Source organism: Schistocerca gregaria, unplaced genomic scaffold (assembly GCF_023897955.1).
Source record: "Schistocerca gregaria isolate iqSchGreg1 unplaced genomic scaffold, iqSchGreg1.2 ptg000994l, whole genome shotgun sequence".
NCBI lineage: Eukaryota > Metazoa > Arthropoda > Insecta > Orthoptera > Acrididae > Schistocerca > Schistocerca gregaria.
In genome coordinates, this window is record NW_026062344.1 from 186,102 (window position 1) to 202,650 (window position 16,549).

General features: G+C 45.8%; 5 protein-coding genes and 2 long non-coding RNA genes across 15 annotated transcripts; 4 read left to right on the forward strand and 3 right to left on the reverse strand.

Moving 5' to 3' along the window:
• Nucleotides 1–515: 515 nt before the first annotated feature.
• LOC126326546 (ribosome quality control complex subunit NEMF-like) lies at nucleotides 516–4,677 on the forward strand. Of its 6 annotated transcripts, none has more exons than XM_049995696.1 (6): nucleotides 530–571; nucleotides 671–825; nucleotides 903–981; nucleotides 1,067–1,390; nucleotides 1,507–1,755; nucleotides 1,893–4,677. In XM_049995696.1, the coding sequence occupies exons 5-6, from the start codon at nucleotides 1,522–1,524 to the stop codon at nucleotides 4,647–4,649; spliced, it is 2,991 nt and encodes a 996-aa protein (XP_049851653.1). In that variant the 5' UTR covers nucleotides 530–571; nucleotides 671–825; nucleotides 903–981; nucleotides 1,067–1,390; nucleotides 1,507–1,521; the 3' UTR covers nucleotides 4,650–4,677. The 6 variants fall into 6 exon arrangements, with proteins under 6 accessions (XP_049851652.1, XP_049851653.1, XP_049851654.1 ...); XM_049995697.1 differs by having other exon boundaries at nucleotides 1,067–1,158; nucleotides 1,213–1,755; XM_049995695.1 differs by having other exon boundaries at nucleotides 516–571; nucleotides 1,067–1,755.
• A 55-nt stretch (nucleotides 4,678–4,732) lies between these two features.
• On the reverse strand, nucleotides 4,733–6,647 carry LOC126326549 (syntaxin-6-like). Its single transcript, XM_049995704.1, has 9 exons — nucleotides 6,570–6,647; nucleotides 6,353–6,464; nucleotides 5,954–6,292; nucleotides 5,651–5,811; nucleotides 5,444–5,574; nucleotides 5,284–5,385; nucleotides 5,127–5,233; nucleotides 4,965–5,059; nucleotides 4,733–4,820 (listed from the first exon to the last, which is right to left on the reverse strand). Exons 3-9 carry the CDS (start codon nucleotides 5,983–5,985, stop codon nucleotides 4,744–4,746), a joined length of 705 nt encoding a protein of 234 aa, XP_049851661.1. The 5' UTR covers nucleotides 5,986–6,292; nucleotides 6,353–6,464; nucleotides 6,570–6,647; the 3' UTR covers nucleotides 4,733–4,743.
• Nucleotides 6,648–6,755: 108 nt separating this feature from the next.
• LOC126326551 (uncharacterized) lies at nucleotides 6,756–7,579 on the forward strand. Its single transcript, XR_007560753.1, has 2 exons — nucleotides 6,756–6,820; nucleotides 6,887–7,579. It is a non-coding gene; the product is annotated as an uncharacterized LOC126326551 (long non-coding RNA).
• A 64-nt stretch (nucleotides 7,580–7,643) lies between these two features.
• LOC126326547 (dual specificity protein kinase shkC-like) lies at nucleotides 7,644–9,627 on the forward strand. Of its 2 annotated transcripts, XM_049995701.1 has the most exons (4): nucleotides 7,644–7,701; nucleotides 7,827–8,023; nucleotides 8,235–8,574; nucleotides 8,677–9,627. In XM_049995701.1, exons 1-4 carry the CDS (start codon nucleotides 7,666–7,668, stop codon nucleotides 9,607–9,609), a joined length of 1,506 nt encoding a protein of 501 aa, XP_049851658.1. In that variant the 5' UTR covers nucleotides 7,644–7,665; the 3' UTR covers nucleotides 9,610–9,627. The 2 variants fall into 2 exon arrangements, with proteins under 2 accessions (XP_049851658.1, XP_049851659.1); XM_049995702.1 differs by lacking the exon at nucleotides 7,644–7,701 and having other exon boundaries at nucleotides 7,840–8,023; nucleotides 8,284–8,574.
• A 2-nt stretch (nucleotides 9,628–9,629) lies between these two features.
• Nucleotides 9,630–11,170, reverse strand: LOC126326550 (uncharacterized). 3 transcript variants are annotated; one of them, XR_007560751.1, is made up of 6 exons: nucleotides 10,926–11,170; nucleotides 10,308–10,862; nucleotides 10,182–10,232; nucleotides 9,972–10,122; nucleotides 9,749–9,912; nucleotides 9,630–9,687 (listed from the first exon to the last, which is right to left on the reverse strand). It is a non-coding gene; the product is annotated as an uncharacterized LOC126326550 (long non-coding RNA). The 3 variants fall into 3 exon arrangements; XR_007560752.1 differs by having other exon boundaries at nucleotides 10,182–10,862; nucleotides 10,944–11,170; XR_007560750.1 differs by having other exon boundaries at nucleotides 10,182–10,862.
• A 2,564-nt stretch (nucleotides 11,171–13,734) lies between these two features.
• On the reverse strand, nucleotides 13,735–14,975 carry LOC126326548 (cytosolic Fe-S cluster assembly factor NUBP1 homolog). Its single transcript, XM_049995703.1, has 2 exons — nucleotides 14,837–14,975; nucleotides 13,735–14,675 (listed from the first exon to the last, which is right to left on the reverse strand). The coding sequence occupies exons 1-2, from the start codon at nucleotides 14,973–14,975 to the stop codon at nucleotides 13,849–13,851; spliced, it is 966 nt and encodes a 321-aa protein (XP_049851660.1). The 3' UTR covers nucleotides 13,735–13,848.
• A 207-nt stretch (nucleotides 14,976–15,182) lies between these two features.
• On the forward strand, nucleotides 15,183–16,504 carry LOC126326552 (proteasome subunit alpha type-3-like). Its single transcript, XM_049995706.1, has 3 exons — nucleotides 15,183–15,219; nucleotides 15,415–15,497; nucleotides 15,629–16,504. The coding sequence occupies exons 1-3, from the start codon at nucleotides 15,199–15,201 to the stop codon at nucleotides 16,287–16,289; spliced, it is 765 nt and encodes a 254-aa protein (XP_049851663.1). The 5' UTR covers nucleotides 15,183–15,198; the 3' UTR covers nucleotides 16,290–16,504.
• The last annotated feature ends 45 nt before the right edge of the window (nucleotides 16,505–16,549 follow it).

Genomic DNA, 16,549 nt, shown 5'->3' on the forward strand with positions numbered 1-16,549 from the left:
CAAACGACAAATTCACGTTTGCATCTCTACTTGCACAAACACAGCACACTAAAAAGAACTTATATCGACCTACCTCCTGAACGATGGTTTCCAAAATACCGTTGATAGCAGCTACGTAATTTAGGAATTTATCAATGCACTCCCCTCGATGATTAGAGTCGCTTTCAAGTAGTCGGTGAACCTCTTTGACAAGAAGTCTGAGATTCTCGGTCAACTCCATAGACAACTTTTTGATGTTTTCATTCTCTGAGATCTCGCAGAGATTTGACAGCAGTTTGTGAATGCTACATACGTTTTCGTACGATTCTACAAACGAGTCATAATTCGATTGGTCGAAATCCTTGTCTGTAGTAAATGTATCGAAGGAATTAGATAACAGATACGCCTGTGTTTTTATATTCGACTTTAAACCTTCAACTATCGAATAAAGGTTCATTGGATGCACTCTATTCAAACGCTTGCTCTATGTCCGCAAAAAAAATGAATTAGCTGACTTTGTTTTTTGTTTTTTCAGAGATATTGTTCTGTCAAAGCGTGTTTTAAAGCGAAGATGATTCGGTGCTAACTCAAGGTACGCCACCGATGCTGTGCAAGAAAAGAGAGTTGATGGAAATTGTGTCGTCTTTCGTCAAGCAGGATACATCATCTCTAACGTCCAAAGTTTTATTAGGCAAAAAATTTTTTTTGGACTTCAGATTTGCAACCGGACGTGTACACTATTGAATCTGTGGTTACCCATATGGAAGAGACGGGATTGTCAAAAAATATACTTGATTTGATTTATGAGCCAATAGAAGCAATTCTACAAGAACTCGAACAACTCAGGTGCGAAGAGTATTATTCAGCTTGACATGCAGCTTGTAGAGGTTACGACGCTCTCTTTTAACCAAAACCTTGTAAAGGAGTTCTCAGTTAAATCTACAGTCGAACGTCAAGTTGACTAGTAAAGACATTTTAGTGATTGACTCGGAGCTCGAAGGGGTAATCGACTTTTTTCTTCCTTGCGCGCACAGAAAAGACAGCGCAATTCTCAAAAGTACAAGTGCTAATTAGATGGTATTTTTAGTTCAAGAAGGTGCCAGAATATGTCATCAAGCTCCATGGCATTAAAAAAGACATGATGGAGATATCGGAGCGTGCCAGTTCGCTGGTAGAAAGGTGTGTCGAGATCTAAGTTTTTGTTGTTTTGTGACTAAAATTTTTGTTTTTTAGGGCCAAAAAAATAAAAGATGAAAAACATGCTCAGAGACAAAAAGACGATGAAAGGAAGCGGCAACTGACAGCTAAGCTATCATCGAACCTCACTTCTAATAAAAAGAGTTGAAAAGGCGTCTTTTTTCAGTCAATGCTTCTCCCTTTGCAGGCAATTTGATTTGCGGTTCGTACGCGCGTATGTCTAAGGAAGGAGTGGCCTTTAACGACACGGATGCAGGAGGGGGTTTGTGAGAATCAGGAAAGTTTTCGTTTTGATAAAATATTTAAAAAAATTGTATCCTCATTATTAAGAGAACACACTCATCTATGTCTAAGTGTCGGTTCACTTCTCTCGATGTCAGATGCATAGTCAGGGATTTTCAGCACAAGCTGGTTGGATTGAGATTGGCCAACGTTTATGACTGCAATAACAAGACATATTTATTTAAGTTTGCCAGTTCTGTCAAAAAGGCATATGTCATCTTTGAGAGTGGCGTATGCGTCTATTCAACCAATTTCCCGAGAGAGCACAGAGAATCTCCGTCAGTGTTTGCGTTGAAGGTACGAGGGTATTAGAGGGCGGCTGCGCGTATGCGTCTATGACGCGTACGATAGAGGCGTGTATATGTATGTGTATGCGCACGTGACGGTTGTTTCTTTGAGACAGAACGCTGACATGATACAAACGTGTTGTACAGTTTAGAAAGGCGATTCGAGCCAAAATTTTGAGGAGCGTGAATCAAGTTTTTTTCGACCGAGTGATTGATTTTACATTCGGTTCAGAAGAGTATGCACATCACTTGATTTGCGAGTTCTATGCCAGTGGAAATATTATTTTGACGGATCACACGTACAAGATTCTTTTGCTGTTACGCCCGTATAGTTTAGAAGGCGAGGGTCGAGTATGCGCCATTGGCAATGTATATCCTATCACAGTTGGCCAGTCGTTGAGCGTACCCAGTGTAGATCAAGTGGAGAGCGTAGTGAACGAGTCTTTATGCAGTCATCCGTCTTTGGTTTTGTCTAGGTGTTTGACAAGTATTTTTACGGTGGGTATAGACGCGATTGAGCATTGTTTGGTGAAGGTGGGATTGCCGAGTCGGGTCAGGGTTAAGGACTATGACAAGTCGAAGACGCCCGAGTTAGTGTCGTGGTTTGAGCGGATGGCAGAGGAGGTGAGGAAGATGGAAAAGGGTCCAGGATACGTGGTGTGTGACAGTCGGCGTGGTAGGGACGATGCTGCAGCTGATGAATTAGACGGGAAACAAGAAGATTTGGAATACGTTAGATATTTGAAGTATCTTCCGTTTCGTTTTGCTCAGTACTCTGAATATCGTCTGCTAGAGTTTGACGATTTTGACGGTGCGGTGGATGCTTACTTTTCGAATTTGGAGAAGCTGCAAGAGGAGGGCAAGAGACAAGCTGGCGACCGTGCGAGAGAGCAGCGGCTGGAGAAGGTACGAGAGGACAACAAAAGGCGCGTGAATGAGTTACAGAAACACGCAGAAGATTGTAAGAGGAGTGCTCAGCTGATAGAAGACAACGTGGAGGCAGTTGAGAAAATCTTGAGCGTGATTAATGAATATTTGTCTAGGCAAGTTTTTTGGACGTCTATAGAGGCGTTTGTGAAACAAGAGAGGCGCAGAGGTGATCCGCTGGCTATGATGATTGACAGTCTTTGTTTGGATAGGAAAGCAATTGTATTGTCTTTTGAGGCAAAGGATAAGTCAGCGGAAGGCGGTTCGGCTTTGGTCGAGGTTGATTTAGGATTGACAGCACACGGAAATGTGGCCAAATATTATGCTGAGATGAGAAAAGCATTAGAGAAGAAGCAGAGGACAATGGATGCTCAGAATGCGGCATTGAAGAATGCGCAGAGGAAAATTGATGCTGAGAAGAATCAGGTTCGGATTAATTCTCAAGTGCTGAATTTACGTAAGACTTATTGGTTTGAAAAGTTCAAATGGTTCATTTCTTCTGATCGATTTATCGTGGTAGCTGGAAGAGATATGTTTCAGAATGAAATTTTATACAAACGCCATTTGACTCGAGGCGATATTTATGTCCACGCAGATGTTCATGGAGCATCTACATGCATTATAAAAAATCCTACGGGTAGTCAAGTGCCGCCTAAGACGTTGGAAGAGGCAGGAACGATGTGTGTGTGTTATTCATCAGCATGGAAGGACAAGTCGATTGCTGCGGCTTGGTGGGTCTACGATCATCAGGTGAGTAAGACGGCACCCACCGGTGAGTATTTGACGACAGGCTCTTTCATGGTACGTGGAAAGAAAAACTATCTACTTCCTCGCGAGTTGGTGATGGGATTTGGCATTTTGTTTTGTCTAGCGGACGAAAGCATACCCAATCATACCCAGGATTTCGAAAGTGCGACAGTGGAAGTGGAAACAAGTCCAAAAGACGAGAATCAGGTTTCTGTTCAAATCGAGAACTACCAAGGTGAAACGGCGTCAGAAATAGACGACGGTTCAAATCACTTTTCTGAGAAAACTCAAGAAACGGAAAATGCACCGGTTTTGGAAGTCTGTCACGAATCTGAGCTTGGAGATGCTTATGCAGTCGATTTTGCGCATGAGGACGAGTTGGTGGACGAGATTGCAGCGATGGATTTGAACGGAGCGAGTGATGTCTCCGATCGTTCCGGAAAGAAACGGATGTCAGCCTACGAGAGAAGGCAGATGAAGAAGAAGAGTCAAGGAAAGACGCCCTCTGTTCCTCAGGTGCCTCGGGTTCATGTAGAGCCTACGGAGAAGAAGCCGGTTGCGCCTAAAATCAAAAAGAGCAAATTGAGGAAAATTAGGAAAAAGTACAAGCATCAAGATGAGGAAGAGCGTGCAATTACCGAGCATCTATTGGCTAGCGCGGGAAGACCAAAGGTTGATGGTAAGAGGCACAGCGGCGCTGCTTCGAAGAAGAGCGAGGAAGAAACTCGTCTATTAGAGGAGCAAAAGAAGCAGAAACTGGAAGCTCAGGCGCGCGCGCAAGCCGCTAAATTGGAGAGAGAAATTGAAGAAGAGGAGATTAGGTTACTATACAAAGAAGAGAAGTTGGAGCAGTTAAGCGAGAAGGATTTGGAGAAGATCAAAGAAAATTATGCCAAAGGACTTGGCGTGAATCTTAGTGCATTTACAGGGAATCCGAAAAACGAAGATGTTCTTTTGTATGCTATGGGTGTATGTGCACCTTATGACGCGTTATCAGAGTACAAATATCGAGTCAAATTGGTACCAGACAATGTTCAGAAAAAGAGAAAGAAGGGTAAACTTGCCATTGAAGCATTTTTGAATGACGAGCATTCAACAAAGAATGAGAAGGACCTCATTCGAGCAATTCCAGACTCCGAGATTGCGTTGGTAATAATACCGAATGCGAAACTCCAGATGCCCGGCATGGCTCAGCTGCTGAAGAAAAAAAAACAAAAAAAAAAATCATAATTGCCTTGTACAAACGGCTCTATATGAAGTTTTTTAGGTACAATTTTTTGCTCGCCCTTTTTTGCCCATGCAAGTGTTTGTGCATTGATGGCTGTCATAATTTGAGCGCCAAAAATGAGACCAGTACGAATACGATGACGCTCAGCGCTATACAGATCGATCCGAAATTTGCTGAAGGAAGGAACATGTCAGTTTATTGCACAGCATTTCAGAGGTGTTTGAGGCCTGTTCTCTGCCACCTCGCGCAACGTCTGGAGAGAAGCTGGACGTTTTTGTAGACTTTTGCTATGTTTTATGATCAAATTTCTTGCGTACATTTCATTTTTTTCAGGATTTTTTGTATACCTCTTGATGACTTGCCGACATGCGCTCTCGTTCTTTCTGTCTCTTTGTCTATGTCTGCCAACAAGCTGCGAGCTACAGAGTCAGGCTTTCTGCGACGGCTTCTACAGTGCGAACATTGCATCGCTATCGTACCTCTGTTGAGTATCTGTCTCTTGCCCAATGGCTGCAGCGACCTCTCCTAATTCAGTTAAGGCAATGTGGAGGTTCTCGAAGTGTTCGTCATGTTTTTCGAACAAGTTCTTTTTTTTTTGTTAATTCCTCGCCGTTACGCTAAGAGAGCCACTCGTACCTTTCGGACTTCTTCTTGGTTTTTGATATACAATTCATTTTCCATGTAAATGGAGTCTCTTTGTTGCTGTGCTCTGATGAGTCTCGGGTCTGTGTGTATGATCTGTCAAAAGTTAGCGAGGTGCCAAAATTTTGTTCGTATTTGCTTCTCGAGATCATACAGATTTTGGGGGCAGAGCCAATTCATCTCGAATGCTAGCGATCTTATTCATGTTTTTGGTGACGAAGTCTCTTCTTGATTTAATCTCTTCGTCTCCAATATCGAACTTTATTCTGTCTCTTTCTACGATGTCTGTATTTTGCAGAGGTCAAAAGGGATTAGGAACTTTGCGAATGATGATTATGATCGGGTGGAAGGGCTAACATACGTATGGTTGATTGCATATCACTTAGCACTTCTTCAGTGTATTCCAAATACTCTTTTAGCTGGGCGGTTTTTATGGCGATTTGCTCAGTGTTTCCGCTTATGCAATGCTTCCTCCATTCGTCGTATGACTTTTCGATTACTTCCATCTCGCGATATACTTCACTGCAAGAACCGCAAGGCATGCCCGTGAGCTTAGAGCAAGTGCATAGAAAGGCTTCATTCCGCGGAAAAAAAAAAAGAAATGAAGCTGCACTAAGCGCATCACATTCTGTCTAAGAGATTTTCAACTGTAGGTGAAACATACTTTTTGATTTCGATAAATGGGTCTATGTTCATCTCTTATGAGCAAAAAAAAAAAATAAAGCATATTCAGTTGAATCATCATGCGAATGTTTTTTTTTTAATAATCTATAGAGCAAACTGGAGACTTCTTGAAATTAGTTAAGGTGGGTGGGAACTAAAGGCGTCTTGCGCCAAAATAGCGCAGACTTTCTTCTGTTATATTCAGGCGACTATACGGAGTTGAAGGAATATTATATGTGTGGTGAATCCCCAAGCGATAGAGCAAACAAGTCCTAGAAGTAGGTTATACAGGAATGCTCGACTAAAAATAAACCTCGGTTTTTCATTCCAAAAGACGTTACTTTTTTTAAGTAAGAAAACAGATATTGAAAGTTTTAAGATTGAACAACTAGATTCGTACACAAAAAAAATTCCGGCGAGTATGGTGCTGACCACGGCAAAAAATATTGAGGCGAGTGGGTGCAAGCTTTCGCTAATGAGGGGAAAGAGCGGCACTGCATCTGATCTCTTGGCTTATATATGCGGAGGTTAGTGATCACGCGCGGAAATTTTTTTTTTCGGAATCTGCAGTTTTGCATTTGATGAGAGCGTAATGGCGCCCATCGGTCTGTGCATACTGGCAATCGGTATGATTGACGAAAGAGCTCGAAGCGGATATTCTAAAAGTACGCTGAATGTCATGAGTACAAAAAAAATATTTTCAAAAGTCTTTTGATGTCCCATTTAAAAAAAAAAATTGTTTCTGAATTTGATATCGTTATCCACCCTTCGACTTTTAGTTCAACTCTCTTTCGGTTCGTAGAGTGATCTCTTTGGTTGATTTTTGTCATTTGGTTTTGCATTTCCGGCCGATTTTTCGCGTCCTCTGGTCCGACTTGCGTTCGTCTGATCGCCATTTAATTACTTTGCATATTAACTTTTTTTGTTATTCCAGATTATGTCTGCCGTCAGCCAGAAGCTTCGAATTTCCAAAAGTCGAGAGCCGACGCCGTTGGAGACCTCTATTGCGCAATACATCCTTGACATTCAGTCTAGCTCGCAGGACGATTGGAAGAGGGAGCTTGAGAAAGTATACATCGTATCTGCCAAACAGGTTGAGGCAGACGGCGAGTCCATCGTATTGATATTCGTTCCCGAGAGAGTTTTGCTTAAGATTCACCCCATTCAAATTCCCTTGGTTTTGGAACTAGAGAAGAAACTTTCTAAAAGCTTGGTTGTTTTTCTTGCCCAAAGAAAAATTTTACCAGTTCGAGGAAAGAATCAAAAACCACCTTCAAAATCTCGAAGGCCCTACAAGAACACGCTTACCTACGTGCACGAAGCCATTCTTAACGACATCTTATACCCGGTCGAAATTATCGGAAGACGTATTCGTTATAAAACCAATGGAAGAAAATATTACAAATACTATCTAGACTTGAAGGACAGACAAAACGTGGAAGGGAGACTGAACATGTATGCAGCCGTCTACAAGAAACTCACTGGAAAGAACATCACTTTCCTATTTTCTGAAATTAAGAAGATTACCAAGTCTAAATCCAAGTAATTTCGGACAGTATTTTTCCTCTCTCGCCTTCTTTCTGCTTCGCCCTTATTATCAATATAATATATAAATTTATTTTAAATACGTGCGACCGAACGTCGAATTTTTTCAGTTGAATATAAAATTTTGTGTGGAAACGAATATTATTTCTAGATGCTTGTTCCTGCATTATGGACCTCCCCGTTGCCAGTCAAGGTATAAACGGCGTACGTGCTGACCGAGCGATACCTGAATGCGTCACGAGAGATGGCTACCCCCGTCGCTCTCTCGTACTTGCACACGAGTTCGTCTCTTCGAATTGCTGATTGCTTTGTCTCAAAATGTCTCTCAGCCTCACGGTAGACTCGGTCCACCGGAGATCCTGCCATCCGAAATAGACAGCATGGATCAGGAAATTGGAACGGGGACATTCGGCAAGGTCGTGCGCGGAAAATGTCGTGGAAAGGACGTCGCCATCAAGGTCCTGCACAAACCAATCAACGACAGAAAAACACTCATCGCATTCAAGCAAGAAGTGGAAATCATGAGGTACGAGCGACTCCACGCGAAAAAGACAGCGGGCGTTCTTCGGTGTGCGCAGTTCCCACTGGAGAATATTTTATTGTAAAGAGTTGCTCTGTACGCTATATAACGCATATAACAACGATAAACACATTTACTAGAAAAAATTGTGCATACACAAAAAGTTCGATCAATTACTGACAGGTTTTGCGATTGCGTTAACTGCTATGGTGATCAGCACGATTTTCCATCCTAACATCTGTCTATTTATGGGCGCTTGCACGCAGCCGGGAAACTTCTTCATCGTGTCAGAATTCCTCACAGGGGGTAATGTGGAAAAGCTGCTGCACGATCCGACGGTGAAATTGTCCCTGTACCGGCGGATGTGCATGGCCAAGGACGCGGCGCTCGGCATGAACTGGCTCCACTGCAGCAAGCCCAGCGTGATCCACAGAGACCTGAAGACATCCAATTTGCTGATCGACGAGAATGGGCGCGTCAAGCTGTGCGACTTCGGGCTGTCTCAGCTGATGAATCCGGGACAGCACCTGAAGGACTCGGAAAGCGTGAAGGGTACAGTATGTCCGTTACAAATGTCACACAAAAACCCACCCCAATTCTTTCTAACGGTAAACTCTCTTTTTGTGTAACCTATCTTGGTAAACTGTCACCGCACCAAGCCGCTGTGGATGGCGCCGGAGGTGATGCAGTTTAGAGCTTTTAACGAAAAGAGCGACATTTACAGTTTCGGTATCGTGCTTTGGGAGCTTCTCACGCGTCGACAGCCGTTCGTCCACCATAGTGACTACAAGACTTTTCGCTTTGCTGTTTGCAAGAGGGATGAGCGTCCGCTGATATCCCCGAGCGTGGAGCCGAGGCTCAAGTCCCTTATAGAGCGCTGTTGGGACCCCAATCCCGAGAAGCGCCCGTCGACCGTGGAAATCCTCAAGGAGCTGGACATCATCTTGATCAACGTTGCCATCAAGGACAGCTACGGTAGGATCTTCTGGACTCAGAATTTTCGCAACAGCGAACAGTTTTCGGACGCGCCTTGGAACATTTTCGCACTCGAACTTCTGCGTTTCTTGACCTTGCCCATCCCGGACCCTTCCGACCACGAAAACCAAACTGTGCTCAACTTGAAATGCCTCAAAGCGCTTCTTTTGAAAAAAAACAGGTCTTCGGATTGTGTCAACATTCAAGACTTCGGCCGCATTCTTTCTCTATTCGGGCCCATCGCCTGTCCCGACGAGAACAACCGGACCTTCTTGGACAGAATCTACCACACTCTCCGAAACGAGTGGTTCCACGGAGACATCGACAAGGACAGCGCGGAGGCCCTTCTCAGTGGAAAGCTTCCGGAGACGTTCCTGGTTCGCTTCTCGAGCGTAGAAGGGTTTTTCACGATCAGCTACATCACAACCGACAACATCATCAAGCACCAGCGTGTTTGTCGTAAATCGCCTACGCAGTACGTCATCGGCAACCGGGAGTACGAGTCTCTCAGTGCCTTGGTACACGGAGAAGGACTTCGCTATCCATGTCCGGGAAATGTCTATCAAAGAATTTTCAAAGAGAAACCTCAGTTTGGATATGTCGAATTAACTAAATAAAGTTTTTTTTTAAATATATGCTTTTTGAGACACTTTCCTTTATTCCCACAGCGCACCTCCACTCGCTCTTTCCGTCGGCTACAAGGAGAAGTTAGATCACGAAACGGCACCTGTCACCCATCCTGTACACGTATCCTACCAGTTCAACTCTATATGACGGGAGTCTGTCGGCCTCTGTGACCGGGAGGAGCCCGAACTTGTTCAACTTCCACACGAGCATGCTCAGCGAGCACAGATAAATCGCGCAATAGACCAGCTTTTGCAAAATGAGCGAGACGTTTTTGTCCTCAAACGGCGCAAAAACTCGAAGGGACGTCAGGAAACTGTTTTTTTTTCGGAGCAGTTTCTTAGGAGTTGCGTACTTTGGTTGACGGAAACCAGGGACCTTGCATGCTTCAAAAGCGTTATGATGATCACACTCAGCACGATGATCGTCGGCTGGTCTGGGATCATCCAGCACAAGAAACCCGTAGCAAAGATGGGCGAGAGGTGACGAGCGATTTCCCAGGATTTCTCAAAAAGAAAAAAACTTAGTTTCTTCGACGATGTCGACGCAAGGAAATTTCGCGTACCTTGGTCTTCAGCTGGGCTTGGTCTATGGTATGCTCGTTCTCTTGAGATCCCTAAATCCGTGATCGAAAAAAGTGGTTTGGCGATATGTCTTCAATTCAGATGGCCCCTGAAAATGCGCACCGTACAACACCAAACGAAACATCTCCGGGAGGCTTTTTGATGCGAGCGTTGCTCCAATCCCTGAACTCAAATCCCTCGGTAAACATAGAGCCTTCAGTACACAAATAAATTTTTTTTTTTGAGTATCGCGTTCGAACGCCCAAAAATGTCTGCGCGCGTCGAGAGGCAATTGCCGTCCGGAGAGAACACAAACGTCGACAGTTCGGTAAAGTGACGCAACCGCCCGTGCCCTTGAAAAATTACGCGTCAAAATTCGCCTCAGGCGAACAGTGTCTTTCGAAGAAAAAAAGAAAAAGAACGTCAAATAGGCGAAGAAATAACGTTGCTTACTTGCGAGCACATCTTTTGTGTATGTACATGCGTTCAACGGTCTTTGGAATAGCTCATCATAAGAGATTCTACGGCATCGACGAACTTCTCGCAGGTGTTGTGCGCAGGTTGATTGATCTCCCAGTGACACGGATTCTTAAGCACGTAGTCACAGTACAGCCTGTAGACTCTCCTCAAAAAGTTCTCCAAGTTGAGTTCTTGAGGGTCTCCGAGCGCGAAGAATTTCGCTCCTGTGCTCACGGGGTGGTGTAAGCTGAAGCGCAAAAAAAAAGAAAAAGAAAAAGGAAGTGTACCTGTCGGCGTGTGCATACAGCGCAACGTGTAGTGACTCGAGTCAACCGATATGAGTTCCCCGTGCTCTAAAACAGGAGAGATACTCTGAGAGAGAATGTCAAACGCGAAGAACATAGAGCATATTCGAATGTGCTCGTTCGCATCTTCTTGCTTTTTTCCTTCGTAGGAATCCTTTTGAAAGATCAGGCACCCGGACCGGTTGGTAATGTACACAGAGTAAATCGTCATCGACACGTCGTGAAGCGTGCTCTTGCGGCCGAATAAGCGAAGTGATAGGGAAAAAAAAAAAGAAAAAAGCCGAGATGTCAAACGAGCCATGGAAGACGTGTCGGGTGTTCCTCCTATAGATGAATTTCTCTTCCCCTACAAGCCCTATCCTATACAGGAGCGATTCATGAGAACGCTCTACGTTTCCATCTCGGAAGGGAGAGTCGCATTGATGGAATCACCCACGGGGACCGTAAGTAGAGCCCGTACGAAGCCGTTGGTTGCGCCATTTTGACATTTTTTTTAATTGTGCGAGACGCGTTGTAGGGAAAATCACTGAGCTTGTTGTGCGGCGCCATCAAATGGATCAAAGACCACCAGGATGAGCCGCCGGCGTTGGAAGACTCCGCGGATCAGGAGGCCCAGCCAGACCCCGCGTCGTGTGTGTCATGGGTCAGAGAGCATTTGGTCAAAAAAAAACAACTCGAGCGAGAGAAGGCTGAAAAGGAGTATATAGACGCGCGTCGCGCGCTGGAAGGCAAGCTAGCACTCGTGCGCCAAGCCAAGCAAACCCCGTCGCCTGCTCCGAAGAGAAGGAAAGCGGTCATCGAGGCGGGGGAACCGGCCAACTCGGCGCCTTTCCTTCGCCACCAAATCGGCGAAGAAGATGATGACAACAAAACCTTCTTGTCAAGAAAGATCTTCTACTGCTCTAGAACGCACTCACAATTGACGCAAATCGTCAAAGAGTGTCAACGCACTAAGTGGTTCGAAAGCATTCGACTTGTCATACTGGGATCTAGAGGTGTTATGTGTATTCACCCCGAAGTTAAAAATCTGCCAAGTCTGAATCAAATCAACGACAAGTGTCTAGATATGCTCGGGTCCAGCACATCGGCCACCCTCAACCGCGACGACTCACAAGCGACGTGTCCATTCTTTAATGACGACGTCCGAACGCTCAAGTACCAAATCCTGGCGCAGCCAATGGACATCGAGGAACTAATCTTTGACGCGAAAGAACTGCATGCCTGTCCTTACTATGCTACCCGTGCGGCCATTGACTCCTCGGAACTTGTTCTACTTCCTTACCATACACTCCTACACAAACCAACGCGCGAATCGCTGAACATCGACTTAAAAAACAACATCGTCATTCTAGACGAGGCCCACAACGTCATTAACACCATTAATGCCATATATACGGTAGAACTCAAATTGTCCAGCATCTCCCAGGCCCTCGCCCAACTCACGCAATATCTTCACCGTCGTAAGACGAAAATCAAACCCGACGACCTGTCAATAATCGAAAAAATCGTACTAGCACTCAGAAACTTGGTAAAGCACCTTTCTCCCCCCCCCACCTCCAACCAACCCACCGAGCAGCCACAAACCACCTCCATCCTCTCTCTAAATGAGTTTCTCTTCCAATGCCAGCTCGACAACCTCAATCTATTCCAACTAGATCACTACCTTCGAGAAAGCCGCCTAGCCCAAAAAATACAGGGACCTTGCTCTCTGCCAGAAATCAACGTCCCCGTCATGAAAGACCATCGCTCTATCCACATAGAACTCGATTCTAACGAATTCGAACGACACCGACCGGCCCTCGGACTTGTCAACGACTTCCTGGTCTGTCTAGTTAACCAAGACTCAGACGGCAAAATACTAACCACTCTCCACACACATGATCCAAAACAATCAAGCGTCAAATATCTCCTCTTAAATCCAGAAATACACTTCCGCGACATTCTCACTCAAGCCAGATCTGTCATCCTTGCCGGAGGAACCATGCAACCCTTCGACGAATTCTCAGACTATCTGTTTCCCGTCTCTCCCTGCTCCCCCGAACTCTCTCCAACTCGCCTAGTCACCCTTCAATGCCCTCACATCATCCCCGCCTCAAACCTCCTAACCCTCATAACCCCTTCCGGACCCACCGGACTCGATTTTCACTTTACCTTCGCGCATCAACGCGACACCCACATGATCGAAGAACTTGGCAGCCTCGTCCTCAACCTCGTCACCATCGTCCCAGATGGCGTCGTCATGTTCCTTCCCTCCTACCAATACCAGCAAAATGTCGTCTCCACCTGGAAACGCTCCGATACCTGGGCAAAAATCTCTGCGAAAAAAAACGTCTTTGAAGAACCCAAACACGCCAACCTCGTCGACCAAACCCTGCAGAACTACGCCGAATCTATCGAATCACCCGCCAAAAATGGCTCCCTCCTCATCTGCGTCGTGGGCGGTAAACTCAGCGAAGGCATCAACTTCAAAGACCGTCTGGGCAGGTGTGTCATCATGGTCGGATTGCCCTACCCAAACGCTCAAGACCCCGTCATGGTCGAAAAGATGACCTTCGTCGAACACAAACTAAACTTGAAGAAGTTAACTGAACAAAACCTGTCAAACAAACTGTCAAAAAACGACTACTACCAAAATCTGTGCATGAGGGCCGTCAATCAAAGCATCGGGCGCTCCATACGGCACATCGGTGACTACGCGACAATAATACTCGTCGACAAACGATACCTGAATCACTCCATTCAGTCGAAGCTCCCCGAGTGGATCAGGAGCCGCATCAACAAAACACAAAGCTTCGGCACAACGCTGAAATCAATCGCTGAATTTTTTAAAAACCGGCTGTCAAAAAAAAATGCTAATGCCTAGAAAGCGCGGAAGTCACCACTTCCCCAAGCAAATCGCGCAAGCTTAGCCCTTTTCAACAGCTCGAACTATCTCTTGAAATATCTGCTTCAACTTCAAGGCGGCCGGACTTTGAGGCGACTGCGCCGTCACAAACGGCCTTCCCTCGTCACAGTGCTGGGCAATGGGCATGTACAACGGGACCCTACCCAAAAACGGAACCTGCGTCAACTCGCACATTCTCTCGGCCCCCCCAGTGGTCGGCGCAAATATCTGTGAGACTGTTTGACACTTCGGGCACACAAATTCACTCATGTTTTCTATGACCCCCAATATAGGTATCCCGACCTTCTTGCAAAAGTTGATTTCCTTTCTTACATCGCAGAGCGCGAGCTCCTGGGGCGTCGTCACGATCACCGCCCCTGTGACACCAACCTGCTTGAGATACGTCACAATGCTGAGGTGCTCATCCGACGTCCCTGGAGGTGTGTCTATCACAAGATACTCGAGCTCGCCCCAATACACGTCGCGCAAAAACTGCTTAATCAGAGCACTCTTTCTCGCCCCCCTCCATATAACAGCTTCGCTCTCTTTCTCTAGTAAAAAACCAATGCTCATAACGGCTAAATTCTCTTCAACGTAAACAGGCTCCCACCCTGAACTGGACTGATGGACCGTCTCCCCAACGAGCCCCATAATTCGGGGAATAGATGGGCCGCATATGTCAATGTCCAGCAGACCGACCTGGCGCGGCTCGGATGCGTCCGAGTCGGACTCGGCAAGGAAAAATGCCAGTTGAGAAGAAACCGTCGATTTTCCAACGCCGCCTTTTCCTGAAAGAACGAGAATTTGATGCTTGACCCGTTCCAATTGCCTTCTAATCAACGAGAGATCTATCCGTCGATTCAGAGTCCGGACATGCGTCAGGGCACCTCGAGAAGTTTAGCACCTCAAGCACTCGACTAAGGGGCATGTACACATACACAATATACACACTTATGTACACAGATACACAACGGCATGTACATCTCGCCGCTCTCTTGCGCACGCGTACCGACAGTGTCTGTCTTCGCAGCTGTCTTACAAACGTTCTGGTTTGGACACCCGGCGCACGCCGAAGCGTTTCCAGCCTGCTCCGACTCCGGCCCCGGGCAGTGCTCTGGTGCTCCTGCAAACTCCGTCGCTTTGCTCATTTTCCCCTCAATATGGCATCTGTTGTCTATGTTCAACTGCACCAAACAACCTTCACACAACCGTAGTCGCAATTGAATTCAGCCGTATAAATTATTTTTTTTGCGTGCGCTGTGCCGAACTGTACGCAAATTTTTGCATAGAGCCAGAGTATTTTGGTCCTTGGTATCCATTTTTTTTTTTTTCTTCTGAATTTCTGCTTCACTCGCTTCTAGTGTTGGTGCCATGTCAGGTATCGGAACAGGAGTACGTAGTTCGATCTGAGCATGATTAATACATAGCGAACGGCCCCAGATTTGGGCGTTCTCAATTCCTTTGGCTTTTTCTCTGCCCAAACTCACTGCTATGGCGCTGAGATCGATGTTCAGCTGTTTTTTTTTTGGCCCGGGCGCGAGAAACTTCTCAACACACCGCTGATCTCTCTACTGTGTTCAAATATAGTATGATTTTTCTACCACTACCTTCTCTCCAGAGGGTAAAATATTTCAAGTGGCCTATGCCGCAAAGGCTATTGAAAATAGCGGGTATGTATCTTTTTCAAGATCTGCGCTAACAGAGAAAGCTAAACATAGCGCGTTGTACCTGTCAAAAAAAAAAAAGAAGCGCTTACATCCAACACGTTGTATTGCACTCTTCTCTGTCTATTCTGAAACAGAACCTGCATCGCCCTGCGCGTCAAAGATGGAGTCGTGTTCGCCACAGAGAAGCTTTTTTGCTCAAAGCTCCTCGTTCCAGGCAGCGACCATCGAATTTTTGCTATCGATCGCCACATGGGTTTGGCCGCATCTGGCTTAGTCGGTGATATACGACACGTGTTCAACCGTGCGAGATACGAAGCGGAAGTATTCAAGGAAAACTACAACATGGATATTCCAGTCATGACCGAAGCCAACCGCGTCGCCTCTTATGTTCAATTGTACACGCTATATTTAGTCCGACCATTCGGAATGGCCGCTATTGTCGGGGGAGTCGACTCCAATGGCCCTCAGCTGTTCATGATAGAACCCTCCGGCATCTCTTGGGGATACTTCGGCGTGGCAACCGGCAAGGCCAAGCAAGCCGCAAAAACAGAAATCGAAAAGCTCAATCTGAGCGAGATGGACGCCCGCACCGCCATCATAGAAGCCGCTAAGATTATATACAAGGTTCATGACGAAACTAAAGACAAGTACTTTGAGCTCGAAATGGCGTGGGTCTGCAGTCAGAGTGACAACAAGTTCCAATTCATTCCTGAACAGCTGTCAAAAGAGGCACAAGAAGAGGCAAAAAAAGCTGTCAAAGAAGCCGAAGAAATCGAAGAAGAAGACGACGAATAACTGCTCCCTATTACAGAGCGTCATTGCGTTCAGCTAAAAAAACAACAATAACCTGTCTGGATCGGCGGAACGCATGAATCCAAAATGCCACTGTCGCATCAGCGCTCCAAACACAAAGTGGTACGAACGCGGAGCGTGGACACAAAGACTGACACGAATGTAACGGCTTTCCCTCACACTAAACATAGAACACCGTCCGCGGTGCAATGACTATTTTTGCGAGTTACGAGTCGAGCTTCCTTCTCTGCGATTAAGAACGT